This window comes from Syngnathus scovelli, chromosome 18 (assembly GCF_024217435.2).
Source record: "Syngnathus scovelli strain Florida chromosome 18, RoL_Ssco_1.2, whole genome shotgun sequence".
NCBI classification, from domain to species: Eukaryota; Metazoa; Chordata; class Actinopteri; order Syngnathiformes; family Syngnathidae; genus Syngnathus; species Syngnathus scovelli.
In genome coordinates, this window is record NC_090864.1 from 5,966,107 (window position 1) to 5,993,709 (window position 27,603).

A 27,603-nucleotide genomic window follows, 5' to 3' on the forward strand; every position below is an offset into this window, starting at 1 on the left:
TTAGTGAGCAAGAATAACTGCTGTGTTGTTTTTCTTCTTTTAAGGTGCATTCCTCCATGCTCCTGTCACAACACGGACCAACTCAACACTCGCACAAAAAAAAAAAGCTTGGAACAACAAAAACACTTCCTCAAGCGAGGAAAGATGATAGCAATCAGGCCGGGTTGAAAAACAACCAAGGTACCCGAACGGCGCATCTTGATTATTTGTCTGTAGGGAGTGACTTTGGTATTCACACATGGTAAATGATGCAAGGGGATACATGTGGAAATTGTTTTTTTTTTATTATTTCACTGCAAGAGTTTAAAGACACAAAGTCATTACAGCTGCCACGTTTTCAACCAGTAAAACCGTTCTTTTGAGAACACAATTCAGCTAAGCACAATGTTAAATAACACTTCAAAGTCGGGGACACACAAACAGATAATTGGGCTAAATTTTAGCAATTTTCCTCCCATGTGACAAAAGTCAATAGCCAATCTCCAAGTTGTTTCTTCTACAACTACTACTTTTCCTTCTTTGTGTTCCAGTGGTGTGTACCCCACTCGCAGCTTAATTTTGGTTCAGCGCTCGGCGAGGTGATGAGCATGGCGTGCTGCCTTAGTCATCTGGAGTACACCACATACACCTAAAACAGTAAGTACATCCTTGGCGATTTATTTGGGGGGTGTTTATCACGTTTAAAAACCTAAATGTCCAAAATCAATATATGTGTACCACCGCTTTGCAAACTACGACGTACGAAAAACACACTGTACAGTGTGACCCGAACCTTGGGTCAAATAATAGCTGCACCTTTCGTGACATCTGACACATGCTGGGACTAGATCTGTCCTAAGAGCTTTAAAAACAGATTACGCTAATTCTTCCCACAGCTTCTGTCCTGATGACGGACAAAAACAGTCAACAAAAACAAAACAAAATCCACGCCTGTAGTTACACGCGCTGCACTCAGGTGCACTCGATTCACATTTGGTAACGTAAGGGAAGTAAATGTTCATCTTGTGTAAACAGGAAGACATTTAAAATGGAATATAAAAATTCTTCCAAATATGAAATATGGTAATTTAAACAAAGTACGCAAAAATAAAATCACATCAATTGTTCTGTTAAGAAAATAAAAGATGCAGGCAATTATAATGGTTTGAAATTTTCAAATGTATCGTTACACTTTTTATCCCTTGGCTAACATTTTCCGTGTGAAATCTCTGCATGCCTTTGTATTGATAAAATTACTTATTAAATCACAATACCAAACGTAGAACACTAAAATGAAATTATTGTTCATGCCAAGGCTATGGCAACATCAAAAACATAGGCACCAAAGATGAGTCATTCTTTCACAAGATGGGACAGTTTTCGCCGCAGAAGCTATATAACACGTCCAACACGTCGCGTTCCTGGAGGCTTTGGTTCACCATGCCGTGTCCTTTCTTGGGCTGCGTCACCACCACCGCCTCGCCGTCCGCCGGAAGCACCGCCAACGGGTGTACCTTGTTGTCCGCCATCCCGACAGCAGAGCCGTTTCTCATTTTGGCACCACTCTCCGATTTCGCTTCCAGGACGCTCTGTTCATCTTGACACACCTCTGAGTCGCTGGTATGCGGCAAAGAGAAGTAGGTGCACATTTTGGACTTTTTATGCTCTTCTGGTTCTGACGTGGTGCTGAAAAGAGAGTAGGGGGTGTCGTCTTGCGTGTCTTCGCAGCCGTCCTCATCTTGGGCGGAGTTGACCAGGTTTGTGTTGATTCCGGTCGGGTCGGAAATGGATTTCCGGATGAGAGCGTTCTCTCTGATCAGCCATCGTCCCTCGTCGATGGGAACGCTGTCGCCGGGACCGACTTGTGCGTTGAAAGCGATGCAACGCGTGGCCTCGGTCAAGGTGTCCAACGCGCTGGTGGAGTTAAAGTACGACAACTCAGATGCCGCTTTGCATCTTGCTGTGTGAAAAGGCAAGAAAGTATTGGAGTGCTTCTTTTTGGTTCTAGGGGCCGACGGAGGCCTCTCTTGAGCTTTAGTCTTCCCGTAAAGCCTTTCGATGGTTCTCCTCACAAAACCCTTGCTGATGGATTTCCGCACTGGATCTTCTTCACTGCTTGACTGCTCACTTAATATTTGTGTCTGATAACCGTCTTTTTCGGATGTCCCAGAAGGCAGCGCAGCGTTCAGGCCCTGCTTTGCATTCTTGGCAAAACTCTTTGCCAGGAACATTTCCCGGATGCTCTTGACCCTGTTGCCTTCAGGCTCCACGGTTACCACACCGCTTGAGTCGTAGCTGAAGGATAGTGACGACTGCGGGGCCGAGCGGCTGCACTGCTGAAATGTTTCAATGGACTCTTCGGACAACAGCGAGAGCTTTTTGGCGTAATCTTTGTTATACTGTTTTTTCTGGGCATCAGCAACCTGCTTCTCCAGAAGACTCACCCGGACCGCTACAGGCTGTGAAGTCTCTTCGTCAAACAGGACTTTGGTACCCTCCACCGTCTCACATTTTGTGTCCGTCACAGGGGCTTGGTATTTTGCTAAATAGCTTTGTTCCTCCTCTGAGCCTGATACCTTCAGTTCTTCCTCAGCCGAGCTTCGTATTTGCTCATTTTCAAGCGCGGATGACTCCGCATGGTCGTCATGACTCAGGTCATTGCCACTGTCGTCATCGGCCAGATCCCGAGGATGGTCTCTCTTTGGATCCTGCATCTCGATTCTGAGTTCTTCTTTATTCTCTTCATCCTGTCCAGATATTCTTTCCTGTACGATAATATTCAAGCCCTTTTCTTCATCCAGACTTTGCATTTTGTCTTTGGTCTCTGGTTGTGCTGTTTCTGAACTTGCCCTCCTGCTAGGATTCAATTCCACATAACAGCCATCTTCTTGTGGTTTATTCTCGTATTCCTCTTCTAAACATTGTTCCACGACTGAATGTGATGCGAGGTCCGGGTTCAATTCCTGCTGCCTTTCATCATCATATGCCAACTCGTCATTGTGTTCCCCCATCCCAGAACTGCAACCTTCAGAATTTGCCTTCAGCTTCTCTTGACCTTTGCTGCTACAACCAACTGATAGAGACACGAGTTCTTCTTTAATTATTTTGGGTATGTCAAGACTTTCAATGAGGTCATCAATGGCGTTTTCCTCTTGATATGCGTCTGCGAGCTCCTGGAAGTCCCTCCAGCTGTCAAGAAGCTGCCTCGAGCACGACTTACATAAAGCCGACAGTCTGTCTTCAAACAGGTGGGAGTTCTCCATGCTAGCGATTTCCTTCAGGGATTCGATCATTCTCAAAGCATCAGCGCAGCTCACGTCGTTCGCCTTCACCTGGTCCACGTTGAGGTTGGCAATGCTGTCTTTAAGAGCCACGATGGACAAAAATGCCAGGAGGACTTTGGCCGAGGAGCCAAATGTGGAGGCCACATGGGAGGAGAAGTCTGGCACACTGTTGGTCATTTCCAAGCTCGATGGACTTTGAGCGACATACCGGATGGACTTGATGGAGCAGCAAACGCTCTCAAGGACAGATTCCATGTTTGGCTGGTCAATGATGTTTGGCAGATTTACTTTTGTGTCAGTTGTGGATTTTTCTTGATCTTGCATTTGAAGCTCATCAGTTGGTTTAGCAGTTTCAGCAGTACATACTGATGGTTTTACGGCCTGCAGAGAGTTCATCTGCTTTCTCTGGGATTGTGTTTTTCTTGTACCTGCAGCCTCTGAGTCTGATGACAAATTTCTGGGGAGCATCCTTTTGGAGTTTTCTCTGACTGGAGGTAATTCTTGGTCCATCGATTTGGAATGTGCCATCTGTTTGCTTTGTTTTGATTTGGGCAACGTCTGCCTTTTCTTTGGCAAGGGGCTGACATTCGGTGATATTTTCTTGACCCCTGGATGGCGTAATGATTGGGACCTTTTGGACTGTGATTTTGGACTGCCCATGATTTGTAATGGAAGATTATTCGGAGATGTTGGAACCTCACTTGATGGCATACTGAACGAGGACAGCTTCTCTTCTGAGGGAAGACTTTTTGGAGACGCAGAAGAGTTGCTGTTTGGTTTCGAGAATGATTGTTGTTGCTCTTCATTGTTACATACGGTAAATTTATCCATACAAGATTTTCTCAGGGACATTTTTCTTTCCAGAGACACATTGCTGACCAAAGGTGCCCTTTTGATAGAGGCAGATCTTGATAAGGTTTCTTCCTCCTTTGAAACCACAGCTTCCATCATTTGAGTGATTCTCATGACATGCTGGGCGTGCGGTAAAGCCTGGGCAGATGGCAGAGGATTATCTGACGTTTGACTTCTCTCTGATAGTTGCACGGAACTTGGGTTGCAACCCACGTGATATTCGGGGTTGGATTCTTTCTGTATTTCTTCTCCAGGCGGAGGTGGTTGAACAGGAGAAGTTTCTTCGAGTTTTGTGATATTAGTTTCGCTTCCAGGTGGCATCTCATTGATTTTAGGCTGAGCATTTATTCCTTCTCCATTTGTCTGAAGATTTGATGGAGACATCTTGTTCTCCAAGGATTGGATTCTCTCTCTGACAGAAGTTCCCCGTACATCCTCAGGTTGCATTGTCAGTTTTCTGGCATTCTCTGCCGAAGCATGGATTTCTGTCTGATTGCTTTTCCTTTGGCATTCAGTAGATTGGTTAATATGCACTTTCTTAAGCCAGTTTTGGACATATTCGTTAGCAACAGAGCTGGAGGAATCAAAAGCAGGAAGGGACATTTGTTTGCTGACATCATGATGCGTCTCTCGATGCATTGACGTCTGCTGGGTCAGCATTCCTCGTGCCTTTATGTTTGGTTTCTGGTGTGTTTTATCTGGTGGCTTTGTGCTCTTTGCTCCAGCGTTGCCCTCCCTGCTTTTGGTCGTTCTCCTTTTAAAGTTTTTCAGGTTTTTGGCTTGTTTTAATTTATTCCCGTAAATTCTCCGGATGAACCCAGCACTGGAGAATGGTGTTGCTTTCTTGTTTTTCTTCGCATTTCCTGATAAATTTTCTCTCTGCCTTTTACCAGGTGACAGAAGACGTCTCAGGCCTTTCCTTGTTTTTTGGGGAATCCTTTTGGTCTTAGGTCGAGGTTGTTTTTCTTTGCCTTTGGTAGGCTTGGCTACTTGTGTCATCTCTTTTATTCTGCCATGCTTAGGAGAAGGCAAATCTGTTGTTACAAGCTCGTTCCCGCCATTCCAGATGCTAACAGACTCCAAGGTTGTCGAGGGTTCCCACGATTCGTGTTCAAAGTCGTCGTTTCTGTGTAGATGTCCGGTTTCTGAAGTCGTGGGCCTCGGAAATGAACTTAAGTTGGCATTATAATTATCCTGGCAAGTTTGCTGTTCATAAATATGCAAGACGGTTTCCGTGATCTCCTCCCCGCTGGATTCCACATGCATGATTTCGTCCGATTTATATGATGACATGTTTGTGCTGTTCGTGCCGGTAGCATCAACAGAGCTGAGCCTTCTTGGCTTGGGGATCGGCCTGGTTCTCCTCTGCCTAACCACGCAGTACTGCTCTGTCAGGGCTCCATTTTCTATCTCTTCCTGGTAAGAGTAAGATTCAATGGAGCCACTGCTCTCCATTGAAGCTGGCTTCTTTCTGATTTGTGTTTGTCCCGGGGTTGGCCCACTCCTAGGAGATGTTGCCTGCATTTTGACATCTTCTTCATAGCTACTTTGACTTAAAATCCCGTTGCCCAGTGATGGCGGATTCTCGTCGTTGCGGTCGTCTTTGGATTCATCCTTGTTGATGGTGTCGTTGGAGGAGATTGGATCTTGTGAATCCAGTGTGGCGGGACAGACGTCCTTCTCCGACTCCAGCTCGGGCAAACTGGTCACATTAAGCTGATTGGCCATGCTGGAGCGGGTCAAGGTGGTGGTCCAGTGGAGCATCTCCTCCTCCTTGACGGTCAAGCGGACCTTCATCTCCACCGAAATGCTACCATCTTGGTTCACTCGAAAGGACTTCTCAATGTCGTCTTCGTCAGGCTGCACGCATTCCAGCCCGTCACCTTCTGTTTCAGCAACGACATGTCCAGACTCATATCCTATGGAGTTGGTGGGATGGCTGGGCAGGTCGCATGAGCTTTCCATGAGGGAATTTTGAATCTTGTTCACGATGTAGCGCTCGGAGGATGTGGAGAAGTTCCTCGACTTGGAGCCGTACGACGGTGATTTCTTTTTACCTTCTCAGCCAAGAAGTAGCGGTAAAAATGTTAGACGATTTCATGAGGATGAGGAGGATACCCAGGAAAGAAGAAGAGAGAAAACCAATTAGATAGATAGTCTGTCTATGAGTAGTCAAGCTCACAGATGCCGTATGTAGGTCATCTACGGTGTTATGCATAATGACATTGTGTCAGCACTTTCTCCGGCTTTGTCTTGCGGTACGAGGTGGATAAGGCGTCACATGACTAAAGGCCCTTCATGATTAAAATGAATTAGACTTACGATTCAGCGCCTTCAGTCTCCTGACGCTCATCCGGTTCCCGGGCAGCCTCATGGACCCCGATGACTTTCGGACATTGTAGTTTGCAGGTTTGAATGGCTCTTTGCCCGCTGCCACCACTACGCCGGAACACAAGATCAAGCTCGGGAGTCCTTCAACCTTTGGCAAACGAAACAAAAGTGTCACTTTCGGGGAGCGTAAGACGGCGAGACTAATTTCATTAAAAAAAAAATCTTATGGAGTCATAACTGATAACGCCACTGTTGTGGATCTTCTTGGATCTTCTCAGTTGAAATGAGATCCCTGACCAGTTGCCTTACATGGCGGTATCCCAGAATGCAATGTGAGAGATTAGGGTGGCTGCTAAAGAAGCTTAAGACTTTTCCTTTATGGGACAACCATTTACAGGGCAGTGATAAGTGTCCCAAAGTGGAAACATGAAAACATGGATGCACTTACGCGTCTGCCATCGGCCGTGTGTAGCTTCATTACGTGGAACTGCATCATCTCTGAAATATATTCCAGAATCCATTCAAACGTGGTCGTGCTCCTCTTTTGGAGCACCACTGTGTGTTTGACGGAGGGGTCTCCATTCCGAAAGACCACCAGTCTCTTTGGCGTGTGCACGAGCACAGGTTCTTGCCGCCCAGGGAACGCCCTGGCCCGTTGCAAGTTCCGGCGACGGGAACTCACCGGCCTGGCGTGGTACCAGGGTGCCAATTTCTTCCTGGCCAGTGCCAAGTTGATGGGCTTTACTTTGCGGTTGTCAGAACAGATGTAGGACTTGCCGTCCTCCAGCTCGTCCAGCGTGTTGATGGCGTGCACCCCCCGGGGGGTGGTGATGTTCCTCACCCCAAATGGCAGCGGCACCTTCTTGGACAGGCTGTCCAGGAGGGCATCAAACGTTTTAAAGGTGCGGTTGTTGACAACCATGCGCAGGCCGCCAAACTGAGGATCGCCGCTCTTGTAGAAGCACACACGTTTGGACAAAATGGGGTCGGTGACGCTTGCACGGGGGCTGCCCAAGGTGCGCAGACTCCCCGATGACTGGTCAGGGGGGATCCTGCGAAGGCCCGACTCGTTCATCTCTCTTATTGGCTGTGAGAGAGGAAAAGATGATTGTTAGTTCACTCATCACTGCTCGCAGCTTTTCTTGAATTGAGGACTGCAGCTAAAAATACACACAGAGCTTAGCAAACAGATCTTGCACTGCTTCAGTCTTTTCGTTTCACATTTTCAAAAGGAACGAGGCATTTTAAACCACAAAAACATCTCTGTCTAGGAATGCATGTAAATCACTATAATAGAAAATATTTTTGATATTCACTGGTTAAAATATTACTTTTGTTTTCTTGTAAATCTGAAACGTCAGAAATAACTTCTTGTATTAACGGTTACAGAAGCATTCCAAATTATTTTAGTGTTCATTTCTGGCTGGTTAATTCTGAACCTTAAATTGACTGCTTGGTTAATACTTTTTCTAGCACCTTGCGTAAGGCAAATTTCATATAAAGTTATTCCTATCTTCTTTATCCAAAGCAGTATTTATATTAAATTTTTTTGGAAGGATTCTGGAGAAATTTAATACATTCTTCGAATGAGTTGTGATTTCTATATTCCAAATCATACCACAACATTGATAACAAGAATGCAAAACTCACCTATGCTGTCATTATAAAAACTGCGATTTCCTTCTTTTGGAGTCTCGAAAAACCACGGTGCTCTACATCCCGACTTGTGGTCGACTTGCTACCACGGCAACTGTTTATTTCGGGCCGCACTGTTGCGGCTAATTTGCTTAATCTTTGCTTGGCGCTAATCTCCCCACGCTAGTGTGACACACGCAGGGCCATCATTTCACGTGTCCACGGTTAAGGGTTGCCCTTATATCTACACCGATGGCCAACTTGGACTCACAAGTCCTCTTTGTTGTTTTTGTCTAACGGCGTCTTCAAAATGTTGCCGGCTTTCGGGGACGGATGCTAACATGAAAAACAGGAGTGCGCGGTCGCACTCGTGCGGGGTGGGTCTAATCTCATTGAGAAGCTCTGCCGTAAGAAGGATTAAAGGCTTGCAAGACCCTCCTTGAAAACATCCACTAAGTAACAGCAGCAAAGCCTCACCATCCGGACCATGGCAAAATCGGATCTTTATTTAGGACCCTCACCGAAAAGCCTCATCAATACATGGTTTCATACTCGCAAAGGAAGAAGAACTCATCAAGCCAACACGCTTGTGAGGCTTGTTTGTGGTTTGTCAATGTGAGGCCCAACTTCAACGTGGCCCTTGAGCACAAAACGTTTACACACACCCTCGTCAGCGCAGGAAAAGGCGCGTAAAAGATAAGGCGCCCACTCCCACGTGCGAGTGGAAAAGCAGCCAGGAATGACGAGCTCGTCATCCCCTTCCCAAAACAACAGCGGGCGCTAAATGCCAGAAGTTCCAAGACGGGAAGTCAAAGGCCGCTGGAGGAGGAGGGACAATAGAGGAAGCTACAACGCCCCTCCCCTCCTCAAAGTAAACAATTTGCCTGCATGCCCCCCATTCCTTTCCACAAGTGAAAAGATAAGACAGCGGGCAACACGTTTATCCCGAACAAGCCCACCCATCCATGCACGCCCGCTTATGACTGGGGGATGTGGCTGTGTTCAGAATGAGCCAATCGATTAATCAATTAAGACCTTGTTGGAATTTCAGCCTCCCAGCAGAAAATATTCTCCGAATACTATCAATGAAAATATCAATTTTGTCACCGTCGTCCACTGATTTTTGAATTTCTCGATCGAAAAGGGCCTCCTAGTTTCCCCGATGGAGATCGGCATGTAGCATGCCAGGAGCAGGACTGTCGTTTTTCCGATTTGTCCCGCTGCCGTCATCGTACGTGAACGGGTCGGTCGCCCGCACGTCAATCCCCAAGGCCGCCTGGCAGCTATTTTTAGGGGCGGGGGGCAACTAATTGGCGCCACGCAAGCTTCCAGCCTGGCCTGTTAATGGGAAAAAATGCATGCGGGGCTAAATCGGTCACGGCGGTGTGCAGCTGCCGTCGCGTGGCTAAACTCGGCGTCTTGTCGCGCATGGCGACCACTCACGCGGTCGCAAGTTGAACAGGACCGGCCGGCATCTGTCGCATTGCCGCCGCCACAGCAGCCGCAGCAGCAGCCGCAGCAGCAGCCGCTGCCGTCTTCTCCACATTCCTCCAGTGATTTCCCAAAATTCAATTAGAAGCCTTGCTGCAGCACGGCGACCATTCGCTTTATTAGTATTCTGATTATGAAATATTTGACTTCGTGCCCAAGCTTGTGTTTTTCCAAGCTTTAGTTATACAAGCTAAGCTTGCCATAAATCGCTCAGCACTTCTCCACCGAGCACCCCATCATTCAATTAGGCGGCCATTCCCTTCACAAGCTTTACACTTGTCCCCACCTCAGGTTTTATTGAGGGATTTCCACTCTTGTGTCAGATTTATTACGTTTAAAAAAAAAAGGGTGAACAAAGAGCAAGTGACACGTGCGAGGCCTATAAAATGTCAACACACCCCTGTGTAAATGCAAGTTTTAAAAAAAATGAAACCAAGCCAAATAGTTTCAAAAATTGTTACGTGTAGAATCTTTTCAAGAGAAGTAAAAATAAATGACTTAAATAATGTGGTTGCACAAGTGTACACACCCTCCTGAACCAGTAACATAGTGAAGACCCCCCCCCCAAAAAAAAAGTTTGTGAGTCTGTATTATCCCGCCACCTTGTGGCCAAAGTGCGCACAGTAGAAGGGCCTGCACAGTGGCCACGGGACGATCATGATGCACCAATTATTTCATTCTTTACATTTAATCATATTTTAACTATCTCATGCTGTAGTTAAAGAAAAAGAGAGAGGGGGAAAAATACTTTTTGTTTAAAATACACTGTAAATACACCATATATATTTCAAGTCAAAATAAAATTACTTAACTAAAAACAATGAATGCAACGATGAAATTGTGGCGCAATGAAAATGCCATTATTTCCTTTGCAATGAATGCTCTTGTGAGGTCACTACTCTGTAGCTCAGCTGACCCCTAGTGGTGCCTTTTGCAAGTACAAGCCCAACATTCAACGTCTCTTTTTGTTTTTAGGGGGAAGTGCTACCAACCATCAAAAAAAGGTCGGGGGGGTGAATTTCACAGAGCAGCGCTTCCTGTCGGACACGCACGATGACAGGATGTTCCCATACCGTCTTTCATGCATGTCAAGTGGAAGTGGAGACAGGTGCGACACAACACACAGACACGCATCCAGCGTAGTACCCATTTGTCTCATTTTCTCATGGGTAGGGTGTTTCCCCTCAAATCCACAAAAGACATTGATTCTTCGTAAAATAAGTTTGTCAAATTCATGTCAATAACACTGACCCATGATAAAATCCAAATCGATATTATACAAATTGAATACTACGATTTAGACCTTGTTGACAAATTCAATAGATATACTATAAATCCCACATTGTTAATTCCACCTCTATTAAATATTCAATACGCATAACTTACTTATTAATTATACATTACTTACGTCTCAAGTGCTTCAATTAAATTGCCATTTCACACGTTTGATAAATATGCATTACAGTGATCCCTCGCTACTTCGCGTTTCGTTTATCACGGCTTCACGACATCGTGGATTTATTTTCCAAATTAAAAAAAACATTTAAAAGTCAAAATAAAACTTCTAAATTGAGGAAACATGTGTCTAACCTTTAGGACAATGTAGTATTGCTCCAAATGTTCGTTTACATTCCTTTAGAAATCCGTTTTCGCGCCTTAGCACGATCGCGAATTAGCATCTTTCCGCTAACTCGTTAGCCTGCCAAGTACTTCTTGTTGGTGACCGTACTTCGCGGATTTCAGTTATCGTTGGTGGTTTTTGGAACCAGTTATCCGCGATAAACGAGGGATTATTGTATTGCACTTGAGTGACACTTTTGTTCCATGTTTCAAATGCCTGAATTTTACAGTACATCTTTGCACCACATGAATGAAATGTTATATGATACAGTAATGCCAACTCTTTCTCGCGTTGATGTGCTTGTAGTGGTTAGTTTGATTTTTTTATTTTTTTTTGTATGGGTGAGGTGTCCCCCTCTCCGTGTCCTTGACTCCTGATTCACTCTTGTGAGTGATTGTCTTCCTTTTCCCGCGGCTGAGTCACGCCCATTGTTTGGTCTCGGCCGGCGTCCGCCTTCAAACGAGAAGGTGGTGCGCTGGCTGGGAGTGCGATCAGCCAGCGAAGCGGGGCGGCGGCGCAGGAAGCTGATGTCATCATCTGACTTGCTCGCTTGTTCGCTTATGGACGCCAGCTAAAAATTGTCCCGAATGCCACGGGGGGATTGAAGAGCGGATCCCTGGCGGCCTGCCGCTGCGCCGGCTTCAGGCCAGCCGCCCTCCAGAAAAATGAAAAATTGTTCTGTCTGTTTGCTGTGGGAGAAAAAAAAAGAAAAACCTCAACACATTTTTTGCTACTTTAGCAAAACCATCATATTAGTTATTTAAAAAAAAAAAAAGAAAAGCTCAGGGCTGCAGTGTTATGTTTAAACATTCATCTCTGTGATGAAAAAAAAAAAACATAACATTAAAATGATGGGATGTTTTAGGGAGCTTGCCGTGGAGCGAGGGAGTGCGTCCAACCCGTTACTGATGAATAACAAATGGTGCGTATTAGGAAGCTAGCTTGCTTATGAAAAGCAAATGGAAAGATGTTTGAAAGGTCAGCAAGTGACGGGCTTGGGGGGGTGCGCGGGTGGGTGTTAGCTGATTAAGTCATTGATAGTAGATTGCACAAGCGGCCTTTTGGGACAGCTGCAGTCGAGGGAGGGCCGCGTCCAAAGGGGCTCGCTAATCCGCACGCATGCCGCCCCGACCGTCGCTTTTATGGTGTCGGCCGCGCACCCGTGTACGCTTGTGATGCGCGCTAAATTTAGTCACATGCACACGCTGACTCCATCGTTTATTTTCCTCCCGATTCCATCACACATGTGTGCCGGCGTAAAAATATCTTCCAAAATATGCCTGCCATGCTAAATCAAACAGGTAGCAGGAGCTAGTTTTTTTTTCTCCCATCTTTCCAGCTACTGGACTTTTAGCATTCGCCACACACACACGTCTGCATCATATCTTATGATTTTTTTCCTGCAGTACATAAGCTCCGCCCCCATCTTCTGTACACACACCTTACAAATTGTACAAACACGTTCATGCTCGGATTCTGCAGCTCAGAAGAGTTTTGCACCCCACTGCGACACTTCTTCTGCTTATGAGCAATGAGCACTGCAGCGATATAAAAAAAAAACATGGAAGGGGAGGGCCTAAAAGAAGTAAAACACAAATAAAAAGCTGATGTTGCAGCTTTGAACTGCAGAAGGATCAATAAATAAAAGCAACTACCTGAGATTGCAATCGGCCCAGGACGTCATTTTCAGTCGCTGCCGTTCTGTTCTGGTTGTAGGACGATGCAAAGATAATCACGTTAAAATCAATTACGTCAATGCTCGCTAATGCAGGTGACCCCCACCCACGTTGCCCTGGCCTGGGGGTGCAGGTGTGTGTGTGTGTGGGGGGGGGGGGGGGGGGGGGGTCAAGGCTCTGAGCCTCTTGTTATGCAGCCGATAGCTGCAACAACAGGCGGGATCAAGCCGCAGCCCCAATTGAAACGCATTCACGGCAATTAGAAGGGATTCTCCTCCATGGCCCCGGGGCCAACTAGGAGGCGCGCACATGCACGCAACTCTGCCACATGTTTCCTCCAAAGAGCTAAAAAGGGAGCTGCAGGTCAGGGCGGAGAGCCTCTTCCTTCCAAACCAGGAGGAATAGCTATTTTTAGAATGGGACATTGTCATCTAGAGATACACCAAATCCAATACAAGAGATAACAAGCCTGTTTGAAATGAGCAATAGTAGTTGTATGAGGCCTTGGCGACGAGAAAACAAAAACAAAGGCATCAAAGCGTAAGTTGTTCGCCAGTCTCGGTGCTGACCCAAAGTGTCAATCACGACATCATGTACAGACAGGATTTCCGCCGCCGTGTAAACTGCCCTATCGTGCTACCACAACAAGGCGCTGTGTGTAGCTCACGCTCACGCGCACACGGGGGTTAGCCCTGGAAGCATCCGGGCCAGGAAGCCGGCCGGGTCAGGTCTCCCTCCCTGCCGCGCCAGGCTTCCAGGTGAGAGCGCTGACTGAGCTGGATGAAAAATAAACAAGTGTAAAATGGAGAATGTGGAAAAACATCCCAAAAGGAAGTCAAACACATTTTGTCAAAAGACAACAAGGCAAAAAAATTTATTTTGTAAACCAAGCTCAGACTGACAAGTGCCTCCTACCTCAAACGCAATAAAAGCAAACAGGTGTTGATTTATTTGCAAAAATTTATTAGTCAAAAGTGCAAAAGTATAAAAAAAAAGACTTTGAAATAGTGACTGTACAAAATTACTTGAGATCCCTGCGCGAGCGAGCAATCAAATCAAAAACAGTGTTTGCTAAAAAAAAAAAAATGTCCTTCAGTAGTCTGGCCTCGGAGTTGCGTCGAAATGTCCAACATAGCGCCGAGGTTTTAGGAGTTGTTATAGCTGCAGTAGTAGACGGCGGTACTGGCGTCCGACAGCACGGACGATATGAGGCCCTCGGGTCCCTGTGATCCGGCCTCATGCGGGACCCCGTACGCCGACGAGCCCAGGTACTGCTCAAACTCACTTCGGTCCACCTCGGAGAGCAGCTCAGTGTTGTCGGCCGCGGCGTGCGGCTGGCAGTCGGGCGGCGGCGACAGCTGCCCAGCCCCCGGGTGTCGCTTGGCGTGACCGTAGTAGACCGTCAAGGGGTTGGGGCACCCCACGTAGGAAGCAGGGTGCTGCTGCTGGTGCTGGAGGAGGGACTCCTGGTGCTGGTAGTCGCTGCCCTGTGGGTGGTAGGCGTACATCATGTGGCAGTCCTCCTGGGGCGGAAAGAACATGGAGTCGGTGTCCACGGCGTCCAGAGGTGAGGTGTCGGGCGTGGGGAGGCTGTAGCTCTCGTAGGAGGGGCCCCCGAGGGTGTCCGAGCGGTAGTGACCCAAGGGCGGCTGATGATGATGCTGCTGCGGGATCGGCGGGAACCCGGCGTGCTCGTGGTAGGCCGGCCCACCTGCCCCATCCCCTAGCGCCCGCTGCTCAGAAGCTCCATGCAGCAGGAAGCCCGAGTCCAGCCGCTTAATCCGCTTGACCTGCTTACGCCTGCGGGGCCGGTACTTGTAGTTGGGGTGGTCCTGCATGTGTTGAACTCGCAGACGTTCCGCCTCCTCCACGAACGGCTGCTTGTCCGGCGCCGGTAGCGACTTCCACGACTTGCCTGCACACAAAAAAAAAGGCCACAAAGTTGTGATCAAAGCTTCATGCATGTTCAGCAGGTGTCAGCTTCCTGCTAGCCGTGGTCACCGCTTGAGAAAAGCTAGCAGGCGAAACGACCATTTTAATACATAATTCGAGTTTCGGAAATGTGTTTTAACCCTTCAAGTTAATCGGCACGCCAGAAGTAGCTCTCACTTTTGAAAAGCTTGCCGACCCCTGAGAATACAGCAATAGCCCATTCTATGTGCGTGGGCTGCAGTTCGGGTTCTTGTCAACTCACAGTCTCCACTGTAGAATCTGTGACATTGAATGTGTGTGCGCCGGTGGGAGTTGAGGCTGACGGCAGGTCGGCTGAGAATGTGCTTGTCGTCAGACTTGTTTTTTTTTTTTTTAACCAATATTAGACAATTATGTGAAATATGCGATCTGAAGTCCGAGTCCGCACCATGATGTTTGACTCAAAGAAATCAGAATTTTTTTCAATTGTCTTCTAACGTATTCATGCCTTTTAATGATATAAATGCAAAATATATGACAAGTCTGCACTCTCTGTTAGATGACAATAAAGTGAACGTTTGAGAAGTAAAGTAGAACATTTGTATAAAAACATTAATTATATACAATATGTAAAAACCAGTAATGTTGTAATAGGACTCCCTCAAAGATATTCAACTAAAATAAAAATAACGTTTCCACGCAAACTTCCATGAGTGATCCTAATATTACATTTGAAATGTTTAACCGTAGAATGAATTAACTAAAATTAAAATTAACTTAAAAAACCGTTTCATATATTTTATGACCACGAACTTTTGTACAATAAATGGTACAATATGGTTTCAATAGGACAAATGTAATATTTGCATTCAAACATAGTTTTACAGTAACGCGCATTCTATAAGATCACTTTCTAGTCTTGGAATGGAATAAACCAAACGCAAAGGAAGCAACCGGATAAAATAGCACAAACCCTCCTTTAATGAAGTCAAATAAACGTGCAGAGTGACTACGACGAGTAAGCGTGACTGACCGAGCATTTTGCTGAGTTCGGCGTTGTGCAGGTCCGGGTTCTGCTGCGCCAGCCGCTTGCGCTCGTCTTTCGCCCACACCATGAAGGCATTCATGGGGCGACGGATCCTGGGCTCGCTCTTGCCGCGACTCGGCTGCTGGTTGCCCGCGGCCGCGCCCCCAGCGGCCACCGCCGCCTCGCTCTTAGTTTTGGGCTCCCCGAGGGGGCTGAGGGGCTCGGCGGCCCACTGGCAGTGTCTCATCCCAGGCATCATTACTGACATCGCGCACCTTGCCTGGTTCTGATCGTCGCTGGCGTAACCCGCATCGGGACTGCTCATCTCTTTTTCTGCACACCTTTTGCACCAAAAGCGTTGAAATCCAAACAAAAGAAAGTGCAAAAATATAGCAGCAAATCTTCTTTTGGGGACTTTACAGTTGTTTCGTCTCCTCCATAGGGACGCTGCTTGGAAGCGCACCGACTCCGCGTGCGTGTTGGGCTTATTTAGAAACGCGCTGAGCCAATCAGCACGCGGGAGGGGCGTGGTTTTAACTCGCCAAGGCGTCTCAAAGTTGCCTCCTTTTGACCTTATTTGGAAGGCTACGCTTAAATACCTTGCATTTATTTGAAAATGTCACACGTAAACTTAAAAGAGTAATGTAATTCAAATTTAAATATTAAATAAGATTGTGAAATAAAGTTTGAGAAAATAGTAAAAGTTGTATTAACAGGAGCCATTCTTAATATTTTTTACCTTCACATAGGACTCCGTGAAATCACCAAAATATTTGCAATTGTTATAAAATGCAATGCTGATGACTCTTCCTGCTGCGTTTTGTTCACTTTCACCTTGCTTTATCAAAAGTATCCATTTGTGTTGGCTTTAAAATAAATCAATTTGGCCCAAAAAAGGCTCAGGTCAATTTGACCTAGCTTTCTGGGACATTGACATCAACAACTAATTGCTCTATTTAAAAGAAATTCTACCTGCAAAGCAACTTACTATTGTTGCTGCGGTTCAAATCAACATGTGTGTGCGCGTGTGTCTGTGTGTGTGTGTGTACATAGCATTCTTTAGACTTGAACTCTGGCGTCCTTCCTCTCCAGCGAGGGGTTAAAGTGGCACACCACCGCCCACACTGCCGATTTCTCCGACGCTGTTTGTTGGTTCAGCAAAAGCGCGTTTGTTGCGTTCTTATCGGTGCCGGCAGCCCCTTTTCTCTCCGCTTTCCCCGCATCAAAAAGGGTTGACAGAAATACGAGGGACGCTTACAGGGCGACCCCGGGCGATGCGAACTAGAGGTCGGCGTGGATCGGCAATGCTGTCATCGTCCATTTTAGCAGCGAGACGCGGCGTGCGGGTGTCTGTGGGAACGTCTGGGCGTGGGACGGGCCTTCATTTGATTGGCGAAGTCATAAAGTCTGGCCACATTTCCTCCGCTAAGGTGAAGCTCGCAGTCAGGCCCGCGGCAGGAGCGCCTCCCATCGCTACGCCCCGTGCCTGGGGAGTCTGCGGCAGGGCGGGGGCCGGGTCCTCTCGACGCCAGCTTCTGGACGGGAGAGCCCTCCGGGGAGAGGTCAAGCGGGCTTGCTTACACAATAGCATTATCTCAGTTCCAGGCCTCGGCCACCGGCGGCGGTGAGCACTTCCTGTCCCCTCGGCGAGCGCTTCCTGTCCTTGGCGCGGCGGCACAAGCTGTCCGCCTCGCACAAAGCGAGGGGGGGCAGTATGCGGAGCGTCGGGCGGGCCGCCGGTCTCGCTAATGGCCGCGGGTGGCCTTCTGGGGATCACACAATGCGCGGCAGCGTTAGCATTAGTGTCGCACGGGCGGCTGGCTTATTTATGTTAGCACACCGGCCTTATCCCGCATGTGCTCACAAACAATCCAGCCAATAAAGACTTTCATGGCCCTTTTCCTACTTGATACCAACTGGATGAATTTTAGATTATTCCCTTCTATATTATTCATTTTTTAATGTATGACATTCAATGACCTCATCATACATTGCAATTTGTGAAAACCACTGTATGCAGACCAAGAGAGACTGGCTGTGCCTTGGCGCAGGTCTGCTCTGTTCCACAGTGTCATTTAATTTTTTTGCATGCATTGTTTGCAGCAAGCAGACGTGTGTCACTATCAGCCCCTTAGATAGGAAGTGTTGTGATCATCTGATTAGACCTCCACGTCCTCCCTCCTCAACACCTGCTCTTGGGAAGAGGGGGGTGGGGGCTTCTAGGTGTATTGGTGGCGGGGAGGTGATGTATCGGGTGGGGGTTCAGGTTATTCAACACAGCAGGTGACGAAAAAGAGGAGCGAAAACATAGTCTCGGAATAGAATTAACACCTTTCATATAAATTGTCAGAAAAGTTTTGTTTCCTTTCACTGTCAGCTGCCAATCTAACCACTGGCGGAGCAAGGATTTTTTTTTCTTTGGGAGGGCCTGAGGGGGGCCAAGGATATCTCAGGGATCCACAAAACATTTTTTTTTTACCAACAAAAAATTCAAATAAAAGTTCAATATGTGTTTCTTAGATGGGTGGGGAGAAATGTGGAAAATATTTGTTAGCTTTACTTGCTAACTATTAGCGTTTTCTAGCTAACGTGCTGGCAAGTTAGTTAGCTAAGTAGCTTATTAGCTATTTTGAATTTGATTAACATGCAATATATCCACTAGTGTTTTTTTTTTCTTGCTATTTGTCTTTGAATAAAAAAGAAAAATCTGGCTCACTTCATCCCACTTCTTCTGACACAATTGTCAGCATCATCACGCGCTGTTTAGCAATGGCGACAATTAGCACTGCCACTGTGAGGATGTGCCAACTTTTGCTGCCCCCCAATTGGTGTCATGCAATAACAAGGCGCATGCTGGAAAGAGAGAAAAAAAAAAAGATTGTTAATTGTGCATGAAAACACCTAGTTCAGCAATTACCACAATCCAAGTCAGTGGAATTAGCATTTCACCACATCCCTCCACCCACCGGAGACTACTCATTGTGCTGGACAACCAAGCCTAATGGAAGAGCGTGTTTATCATTTTATGACTTTATCCATAAGGACAGAGCTCGCCCGTGCTTCCTGTTCTCGGAGCTCCTTGACAGGTCGCTGGCATTATGAGGCCGGCCGGGCCAACTGCGACTGCCATCGCGCCTCGCCATGCATTGTTTCAAACTGCGCTGCGACCGGTTACAAACTGATAAGACCTGCCGTCTATTTTAGGACGACCCCTTTTCTTTTCTTAGTAAAAAAAATAAAATAAAATCTGGCCTTGACACAGTCTCAAACATCTGTGAGCTCTTTGCAAGGAAATCTTGATGTTGATGTAGTTTGTTCATTTTTTTTTTTTCAAGCAATCTGACCTTGATGCATATAACTTGAGCTAAAAGAAAATTCTGCCATTTATGAGCAAAATTCATCATAAATTGTCTTTTCCAGCATCAAAGGCAGAATGCAAAGAAACAAAAGTCATTTAGCACTAACACAATTGTCGCTTTGGCCTTTGTGCTGACAAAGTCAAGTGAGAATGATGTTGCTAACAAGTGTTGTGATTGTGTTTAATAACAAATAACCTGACCTGCGTCCGACCCCTCACGTCAAGTCCGCGAGCCGCTTTGACTTTGACACTCAGACACTGGATCAATTAGCCAGCAACCAATCATTGCTAATCAATTGATTTAACCAGGCGAGAGACAGTCCAGCCTTTGTGAGCAGCAATCTGCGTGTCCATTGATTTGTCGCCCTTTCGTGCGCGCCACGCTAAGGTGACCAAACACGGAGATAGCCCACAAACGTGCTAACCATCAATAGCGTGCTAACCATCGATAGCGTGGGTTTGATCTGAAAGAATCCGGATCGATGCTCCATCAGCCTTGAAGGCCATGTCCACACAACTTATTATTTTTTGTAGACATTTATTCTTTTTTTTTTTTTTTTTGGAAGCTACTTTGCTAGCATTAGCGGTAGCTTAGATTTGATTTGCTGAAACTTAGCGTATGTCTTTCAAAACAATGTTATTGTAGTATTACATGGTTGTTTACTAATCGGTCAGTCAAATGGAAAATGACACATTTGACATTGCACGACGGTTTTTGTGTACTTTCAATAGTGAATTCCAACGGTTGGTTTAATTAGAATACGCAAGAAATAGGAACTGCAATCTGTCTGCGCTAGCACACTTGCGAAAGGTGGAGGTGCGAAGCCCACTGCATGCATTTCCACAAGAGCAAGGAACCACTCCCGTCTTGTGATTTTTTTCAAAAACGTTAGTTTGTTAGCTAGCTTATGAGATTGCTAGCTAGCAAGGGACAAACACACACACACGCACACTTGATGAGGATGACGATGATGTAATCACCTTCAAGTGAAGAAAGAATCTTGTTTTTCCCACAGCTGTGCTTTTATAGAGGAAATGCACACTGTACGTTTGTTTTCGTGTGTGTGTGTTTGTGTGTGTGTGTGTTGTGAATGCTTCCTCCTTGGCGTTGTTCCCCTTACGCGTCGAGATAGGTTGGAAACCTGTTTGATTGTCAACTTCTGCTTTTGTTCTCTTTTAGGCTAATTCAAGATGAACTCTGTCCTCGAGTAGACGGGATGAACCGGGCCCGGCAAGCCGTGGTGTGAGAGCTTCACTTTCACCTTTCTTCACCTTTCTTATTTTTAGGATCGATTTCATACATCCATTCTCTGACGGGTTAAGTTTGAACCTGTTAGGCGTCACCTCGGGGGCAGCGTCCGAGGTGCCCCGCTGTCTTCGTTTCCACACAATGGCATCAGTAAATAGGCTCTCTGGGTGACCGCTTTGATAAAGGAACCTAAAACAAACAGTGGAAACTCTCAAGTCCAAAGCAGTCGGGAACCAAAAATGTTTCAAACGCTTACTTTGAGATTGCGTGAAAGTATCATTCCTAAATATACAGGTGCAAAAAATACACACATGAGAAATGCTGTGAAAACAGAACAAAAACTTAATGAAAGACAAAAGGTTGCCTTTGGAGAAGGTGGATTTAGTTGTGTCATTTTGCGTGTGTGTGCGCAATTCGTGACAGTTCCCCACTCGGACGGCAGCTTCCCTCTGCGCTTCGCAGCAGAGCTCAGGCCCTCCCGCCTGCCCAGAAAGGAAATCACATGGCATCATATTCTGTGAGCCGCTACAAACCGTCGATGTGACGTCACGACGAGATCTACGCGAATTGCACGCGTAGTGTCGCAAAAAGAAAAAACGCCAGACGTAAACCATATGTGGCGCAAAAGTGCATGCATCTAATCATCCGAATGCGAGAAGCTGCACCGACTCTTTGACATTGCGTATTCCGTCCAAAGAGCGCCAGTGAGCTCCAGGAGCCCAAATCCCTGCAGTCTCAAAGCAAAATGTCGGCCCCTTGGCAGCCTGTGGAAGAACAATAAATCTCAGAGTGTTTTTTTTTTTTTGTTTCCTTTTCTTTTCAGTGTGCGGCAGGAAGCCGTGGGCAAACGCAGCGACGTTATCCACTCATTCTCCTGTTGGGGGTTTTCCTCGCAGCGCAGGAAATTGTGCGCTTTGATTTACTTTACAAATCTGGGCCTCGTAGCACACACACACACACATGCACGCACACACACGCACACGCACACACACACACACACACAATATCGTTTTGGTCTTTCCAATACTGTGGACACCTCTCACCATTTTTAATCAATCTACAAAAGGCTTTCTCTATTTTGGACCTTTTAATCCTCCGCTAATCTTTTGCGATGCGGGTGAAAGCCACTCAAACCTCAGGCCGGCTTTTACAATTACGCCTGCATCATCATGCGTCATAATGGCTGTGGGGAAATTAATTTTTCTCTCTTGTTCATGTAGGTCACACGGAGGAGACGCACAAGAGTGGCAGTGTGAGACACTTTGCGTCAATGTGAGTACAAATTCACGGTGACGTTGGTTAATTTTTGCCTGCCGCTTGGTGAGCGTAGAGAAGAAGACTGCCCCCTGCTGGACTACTCGTACATTACAAATCAAACCAGACACTAACAAAAATGTTAATGTCCAATCTGGTCCGGCCTGAGAGCGTGGCCTCCGCTTGCCCTCTGTCATCTTTATGAGAGCTCCATTACTGTCAACTCACTATCAGTTATTAGGCGGGGTGGGAGGGGGGGCAGTGGAGGGGGTGTTCCCCCTGGCCGTCGCTAAGCAGTAAATAAATATGAGCCTATTGTATTCTTGTTGGCCCGCCGTCCTTGCGCTCCCGTGCTGAGCAAACGCACACATACAATGGGAGGCCGGACCCCCCGAGTCATTCCCGGTCCACCTCGTCCCCGCGGCTCCTCTGAGCCTGAACCTGGGAAAGTGAATACCACGCAGGAAGGAGGAAGCAATGAAACACGTATGGAACATCAGGCCACCAATAGGAAACTGAAGTTCAAACCCGCTACAAAAACGCCTGCATCATCTGCAACATACTTTTCCGAACATAATTTTTCTGTCTTAATTACTCTTGTAAGTTTTTGTACTAGTGCGAGATGTACGATTAGAAAAAGCAACAAGTGGAGTGAACATAACATGAGCGTAACATAACAGACGTGTGCAGCCTGATTGGCAGCTTATTGTTGAGCGCGCGGGGGTGTTGAGGAAGGTCGGCCACGGCCTCGCTTCCCCGAGTCGCTCGCCTTTTAACTTCTTTCTTTATGAGCATTAAGCGCCTTGTGTTTGCAAAAGGCCACATTCTGCTACTTGTGTTATTCTTCCTGTGCTACTCGCAGCTGGAAGGACAGGAAGGCCGATCTGGAAAACTGCTTGTGTGTACGTCGTTGGTGATTACAGGACAGGGGGCGGGGGGGGGTCGTAGCCATACGCGCCCCTTCCTTACGTTTTCTTATGTCGCATGGGGGAATTGTGTCCACGTCGCAAAAAAAACCTCAGACGGAAGTTGAAGCCTGACACCGCCAAAAAGTTGATAAATTACAACGGCGAAAGTCCCGACGATTCAATAGCGACACCCTGAACGGCTAAAAACAACAAAACATGAGTCATTATGCTTTTAGAAAGAAGTCAGGACATTACGATATTCAAATTGTAAGCTGACACACACACACACGCACACACAGTAGCACTTGTGTGGAAATGAGGTGAGCTGCCACCTTTTATGTTGTCAGGCTTCTGCGAGCCAGGTGGTGCTCAACCTGTGCTCGCTGACATCATGTCACACGACCTTCCAGCTCGTTTCTTTCACTTTAAGTCGGAAAGCTTCCTGTCGCCGCTTCCTCGGGAGAAAAGTGGGATGAGCGTTATCTTCGGGCCGCACCTCCAAGTCGGCCGGTGCAGGAAGTGACCCCGGGACTTGGCGCGCAGCTAATTATGGCAAAGCTCAAGAATGTGAAATCTATTTTCAACACAAACCGGCCTTTCGCCTCTTGTCGATATTGGACGTGGCTAGGTGGCATTTTTTGCCTCCTAATCTCCAGCCGGGAATGCTTAGCCATGAATTCCTCTGCCCCGTTCAGTGTCGGCTAGCGCTGACGAGAGACAGCTAAGCACCCCATCACTCGTTTTAAAAAACTTTAATTTGTGCTTCATATGGGCGCAGTGCAGAATAAATATATATATATTTTTAATTATTATTAATAACTGTGGGGCAGGCACCTAAACATTCCCCTAAAACTAAACATGTGTCAGCTTGGATATATGTTTACTTTTTTGGGGGGTGGGTCATATTTTTAGCGCCTTTGTGAAATGAAATGAAACAGGAAGTTGGGATGTTTATGCCCCACAGGCACCCCCCCATTTCCCGCTCGGCAACAAGTTTAAACACAAGTTGTCAGTTGGATTCAATCTTATTTATTGGAACACATGCAAAAAATGATAAAAAAACAAACGCACACACAATGTAGACAGACAGGCACACGCGCCAATTCTTTTGCGCCGGTTCACAAAAAGTTTTTTTAAATACCATATTTATTTACTTGAGAATTGTGGCCCCCGCTGGATGCCATTTGACCAGGGGTGTGTAGACTTTTGATCCACTCTAGCTTCCGTTCACCTCGTCAACAGGGTGATTGACTGCGTTGATTGTATCAACACAAAAGAACACTAGTTAAATATTTCTACTACTATTTTTCTCACAAACTTAAGACTAGGGCTAAAGGTGACCCAGTTTTTGTTGAGCGAACAGTTTTAACGTGTGAATAATTTGGTGATGGGTGGAGCAGCTGCCCTCACACAAAAAATGTCTGTGCAGACCTGAATGAACGTGCAATATTTTGTGTTGTTCAGGAGAGCGAGCGTTGTCTGCGATAGCAGCCAGGATCCGCCTCAGACCCGAGGGGCCCCGGCGGGCCCAGGTACTGTTCGAACTCGCTGCGGTCCAGATCGTACAGCGTGTCCAGCTGCACCCGCTCCAGGTAGACGTCCAGGGAGGGCCCACCGAAGAACCTAGACTCGGCCTGCTCGGCGCGCCGCTGCCCCGCGAAACGCAGGTGAGGTTCGCTCGGGTAGGCCTCCCGCAACGCCTCTGGGTAAAATGGAGCGGTGGTGTAGCCTCGAGCGGGATAAGTGGCCGGGAAGGAGCCGTGGAGTTGGTGCTGCTGGTTGTGGAGCAGGCAGGCCAGGTCGTAGGTCAGGTCCAAGCCAGCGGGGGGACGGAGTGGCGACGGGGGTTCAGAGACGGGCATCTTGGGGCTCTTCTTCACCTGCTTGCGGCGGCGGGGGCGATACTTGTAGTCGGGGTAGTCGATGGTGTGTTGCACGCGCAGACGCTCCGCCTCCTGCATATATGGACGCTTCTCAGAGAGCGGCATCGACTTCCACGTCTTGCCTGTAGACAAAGCCACCGCACAATCACAACCAGGCAAGGCCTCCTTTCTGCAGACTAACTCGATGTGCTTTACCCACAAAAACAGCATCAAAAATAGTGCTTTTACATTTTGTGGAAGTAAAATAATGGAATAATAACAAATCAATCAGCATTTGTCACTGCTAAAACTATATTTAAAAAAGCATTTACAAACTCTGACATAAAAACAATAACAAATAATAATAATAGATAAGTAAGGATGTTTAAATATAGCCTAATGTTAAAAAAATAATGATACTATACCACAAGTGTAGAATCGTCATCATCATCACCATCATTCAATTATTGAACTTTGAGAGCCCCCTCCCTGTGTAAAGTGTGAGTGATGGCGGCGGTGCGCGTGCGCGTGTCCCACCGAGAATCTTGCTGAGGTCGGTGTTCTCCAGGTCGGGGTTGAGCTGGGCCAGTCGCCGCCGCTCCTCCTTGGTCCAGATGATGAAGGCGTTCAGCGGTCTCCGAACGCGCTGCAGCCCCGATGGGCCTCCGCACTTGCTGGGCGAACGGGCCGCCGCCGCAGCAATGTTCGGGCTGCCAACGTGGCTCGAGTCGGAGTGCAGTGACTCGCGCGGGCTTGCCGGGTCCGCCCAAGCCGATGCGCTGCAGGGCGCTTCGTCGCTGTGGTCCGCGGTCGGGTGCAAGTAGTGCATACTGTACTGGGGCTGGGTTGGGGGGTGGGGGCGCGGGTGCGGGTCGGAGGATGTTTGGTTTTACGGGGGTGACCGTAACGGGACCCTCGAATTTATTTGGGGCCTCCGCCAATGAGAGGAGGGGATGCAGAAAGGTGTGAAGTCCAGGTGCGGCCGCGACCCCCCCTCAACCAAAGCGCAAACTGCGTGCAGCCTCAAAATGGGCATTATTTAGGATGCGTTTTTATTTTACACATGTTACATAAACTGCGATTTAAAATGAAATATAAGCAATACAAGAGCCCCCCCCCAAAAAACATATTACTTATTTTACTCACATTCGTTTTTAATATTTGTAATTAAAATGACAAATATTCAATAGCACACTTCGTAACATATATTAAAAATAAATTTTAAAAAATTACTCATTTTTTGACTCATTTTCATTGCATTCTTTTGAAATGCAAATTGTTTTTTTTTCATGATGTAGTACTCATTATTCTCACCTCGCCTTGTTTTATATTAGGCAATTTAAAAAACGCAATTCCTAATTTTAAATAATACTATTTAAGAAGGCGCCTTCCTTTTGTCTTTGTATTAATCGAATCTTTTGCCGCTGAAGTGCGCTGGAATCCAATCAATGGCCTGACAGTATTGATGGCTGTGCATCAAAGTGTGTGCGAGGGGGCGAGGGGGGGGGACTTGGTTACTAATTACATCGTGCATGACTTTTGAGTACGCCGATGATGAAAGGCGCGAGTTTATTGCGTCTGACAAATATTTGAGCAGATAGACACGCACAAAGGGAACGATGATGATGATGGCATGATGATGATGAAGGGCGAGTCATCATCTGCAAGGGGAGACGAGCCGCAAATTTACCAAAAACTAAAAAGAAAAAAGTTTTATTGTTGACGAGCCTTAAAAGTGGATTGAATGCACAACAGACTCATAGAAACCAACATGGCCTCTTTCACCTCCTCTCCTTTTCATTTTCATTTAAAGCCAGAAAAACAGTTTTAAAGTGCTTGTCGAGAGCCATTTGAAATGCATCGTTTATTTTCAATGCATTTATTTTAAAACGTATAATGTGTAAACTGCATAATCTTCCCTCACCAGTGATAAGATTTTATTTCCATTTCGAAAAAAAACTGAAAACATAATAATCAATAGTACATTTTAATTCGTTTACTTAAAACATTTTCAACAAACTAATTAACAAACTAAAATTGAATTTTATTTCCATTTGAGAAAACGTGTCATTTCAAATTAATGTAGGACTTTAATGATGACGTGTAATGTTGATGATCTAAGTTTAATTCTAAACTAAATAAATACGGGGAATGAAAAGCGCGTTGAATACGTGAACACAGCCGACCCTCAATCCATTCCTGTCATTGTCGAATGATGATTGCAGGTGAATTCCCCCCCTCCCAAATAAAAGCTTCCATTAGGGGCAAACAAAAGCTTGACTGCATGACACTTGCGCAAAAAGCTGCCCAACATTTTGCACCTGCGCTTCTTTTGTCCTGCAGACGAGTCGCTTATGAGTTGCGCCTTTGCATTGCAATGATGTCGGTTAAAACTCGCCGCCTGACGTCACGCACGTCAGGGCGAAGGTGTCAATAAACCTGCAAGGTGCTACATTCGCCTGTCTTATGTGCAGGCACCATGAGTTCGATTCCCGCATATTACGGTGTGCAAAACCCCTGCAAGGTGCGTGACGTCATCAGCTAAACAAAAACTCGAGAAGCTTGGACTTTGGCAGAAGAGGCTTGATGTGCTCAAGGCTCATCAAGACAAAATGCGCGGCGTGGGGATAAGCGTGGGGGAGGGTGGCGATGAGAATTGGAGGCTGCCAATCCACATCGGCGGTGTTGAAGGCCACGCACGCTCCGATGTGCTGTGAAAGACACAAAAGTGCAACAAAGCTGCTGCTTGTAATGGATTCAATTAGGCACAGCGGGACTACAACAACGTTGGTTTCGGCTCACGACGCCCCCTGCTGACCGACTGACGTCACAAGCGTGTACCTTTTCAGTTGAATTATATTGCTTGTCCAATTGACTCATTGGTTATCTGATTGGATTAGAAAGCCAAGTCAAAAGTAGAGCATCTCCACTGAATTTTGATTGGACATTACAACTGCTTCTCCACTGTCTTGCTTTAGTCTTCTCCAACGGACTTGCACAGGTCCGTTTGAGTCAGTAGCTGCATGCCAGCACACTGCATCAACTTGTTCCTTTTACTTTTATGGCTTATTTGGAATGTTTGGACCCCCCTTCCTTCCTTATGACATGAAGGTGTCATAATGAAGCACTGTATTCCTTGCATGGTGTGATAGTGCTTCTTCTGGG

At 46.6% G+C, this 27,603-nt stretch overlaps 3 protein-coding genes across 3 annotated transcripts; all 3 read right to left on the reverse strand.

Moving 5' to 3' along the window:
• Positions 1-261: 261 nt before the first annotated feature.
• LOC125986306 (oxygen-regulated protein 1-like) lies at positions 262-8,405 on the reverse strand. Its single transcript, XM_068648738.1, has 4 exons — positions 8,097-8,405; positions 6,895-7,533; positions 6,438-6,594; positions 262-6,172 (listed from the first exon to the last, which is right to left on the reverse strand). Exons 2-4 carry the CDS (start codon positions 7,519-7,521, stop codon positions 1,341-1,343), a joined length of 5,616 nt encoding a protein of 1,871 aa, XP_068504839.1. The 5' UTR covers positions 7,522-7,533; positions 8,097-8,405; the 3' UTR covers positions 262-1,340.
• A 5,406-nt stretch (positions 8,406-13,811) lies between these two features.
• Positions 13,812-16,286, reverse strand: sox17 (SRY-box transcription factor 17). Its single transcript, XM_049748596.2, has 2 exons — positions 15,814-16,286; positions 13,812-14,784 (listed from the first exon to the last, which is right to left on the reverse strand). Exons 1-2 carry the CDS (start codon positions 16,130-16,132, stop codon positions 14,015-14,017), a joined length of 1,089 nt encoding a protein of 362 aa, XP_049604553.1. The 5' UTR covers positions 16,133-16,286; the 3' UTR covers positions 13,812-14,014.
• Positions 16,287-24,012: 7,726 nt separating this feature from the next.
• Positions 24,013-25,920, reverse strand: LOC125986307 (transcription factor Sox-17-beta.2-like). Its single transcript, XM_049749954.2, has 2 exons — positions 24,976-25,920; positions 24,013-24,581 (listed from the first exon to the last, which is right to left on the reverse strand). Exons 1-2 carry the CDS (start codon positions 25,265-25,267, stop codon positions 24,037-24,039), a joined length of 837 nt encoding a protein of 278 aa, XP_049605911.1. The 5' UTR covers positions 25,268-25,920; the 3' UTR covers positions 24,013-24,036.
• Between the last annotated feature and the right edge of the window lie 1,683 nt (positions 25,921-27,603).

Coding starts and splice junctions, on each gene's coding strand:
- LOC125986306 (XM_068648738.1), bottom strand. CDS start 7,521: ATGAACGAGTCGGGCCTTCGCAGGATCCCCCCTGACCAGTCATCGGGG. Junction 6,595..6,894: donor ACACGGCCGATGGCAGACGC/GTAAGTGCATCC, acceptor CGTTTGCCAAAG/GTTGAAGGACTCCCGAGCTT. Junction 6,173..6,437: donor GAGACTGAAGGCGCTGAATC/GTAAGTCTAATT, acceptor TTGGCTGAGAAG/GTAAAAAGAAATCACCGTCG.
- sox17 (XM_049748596.2), bottom strand. CDS start 16,132: ATGAGCAGTCCCGATGCGGGTTACGCCAGCGACGATCAGAACCAGGCA. Junction 14,785..15,813: donor CGAACTCAGCAAAATGCTCG/GTCAGTCACGCT, acceptor TTTTGTGTGCAG/GCAAGTCGTGGAAGTCGCTA.
- LOC125986307 (XM_049749954.2), bottom strand. CDS start 25,267: ATGCACTACTTGCACCCGACCGCGGACCACAGCGACGAAGCGCCCTGC. Junction 24,582..24,975: donor CGACCTCAGCAAGATTCTCG/GTGGGACACGCG, acceptor CTTTGTCTACAG/GCAAGACGTGGAAGTCGATG.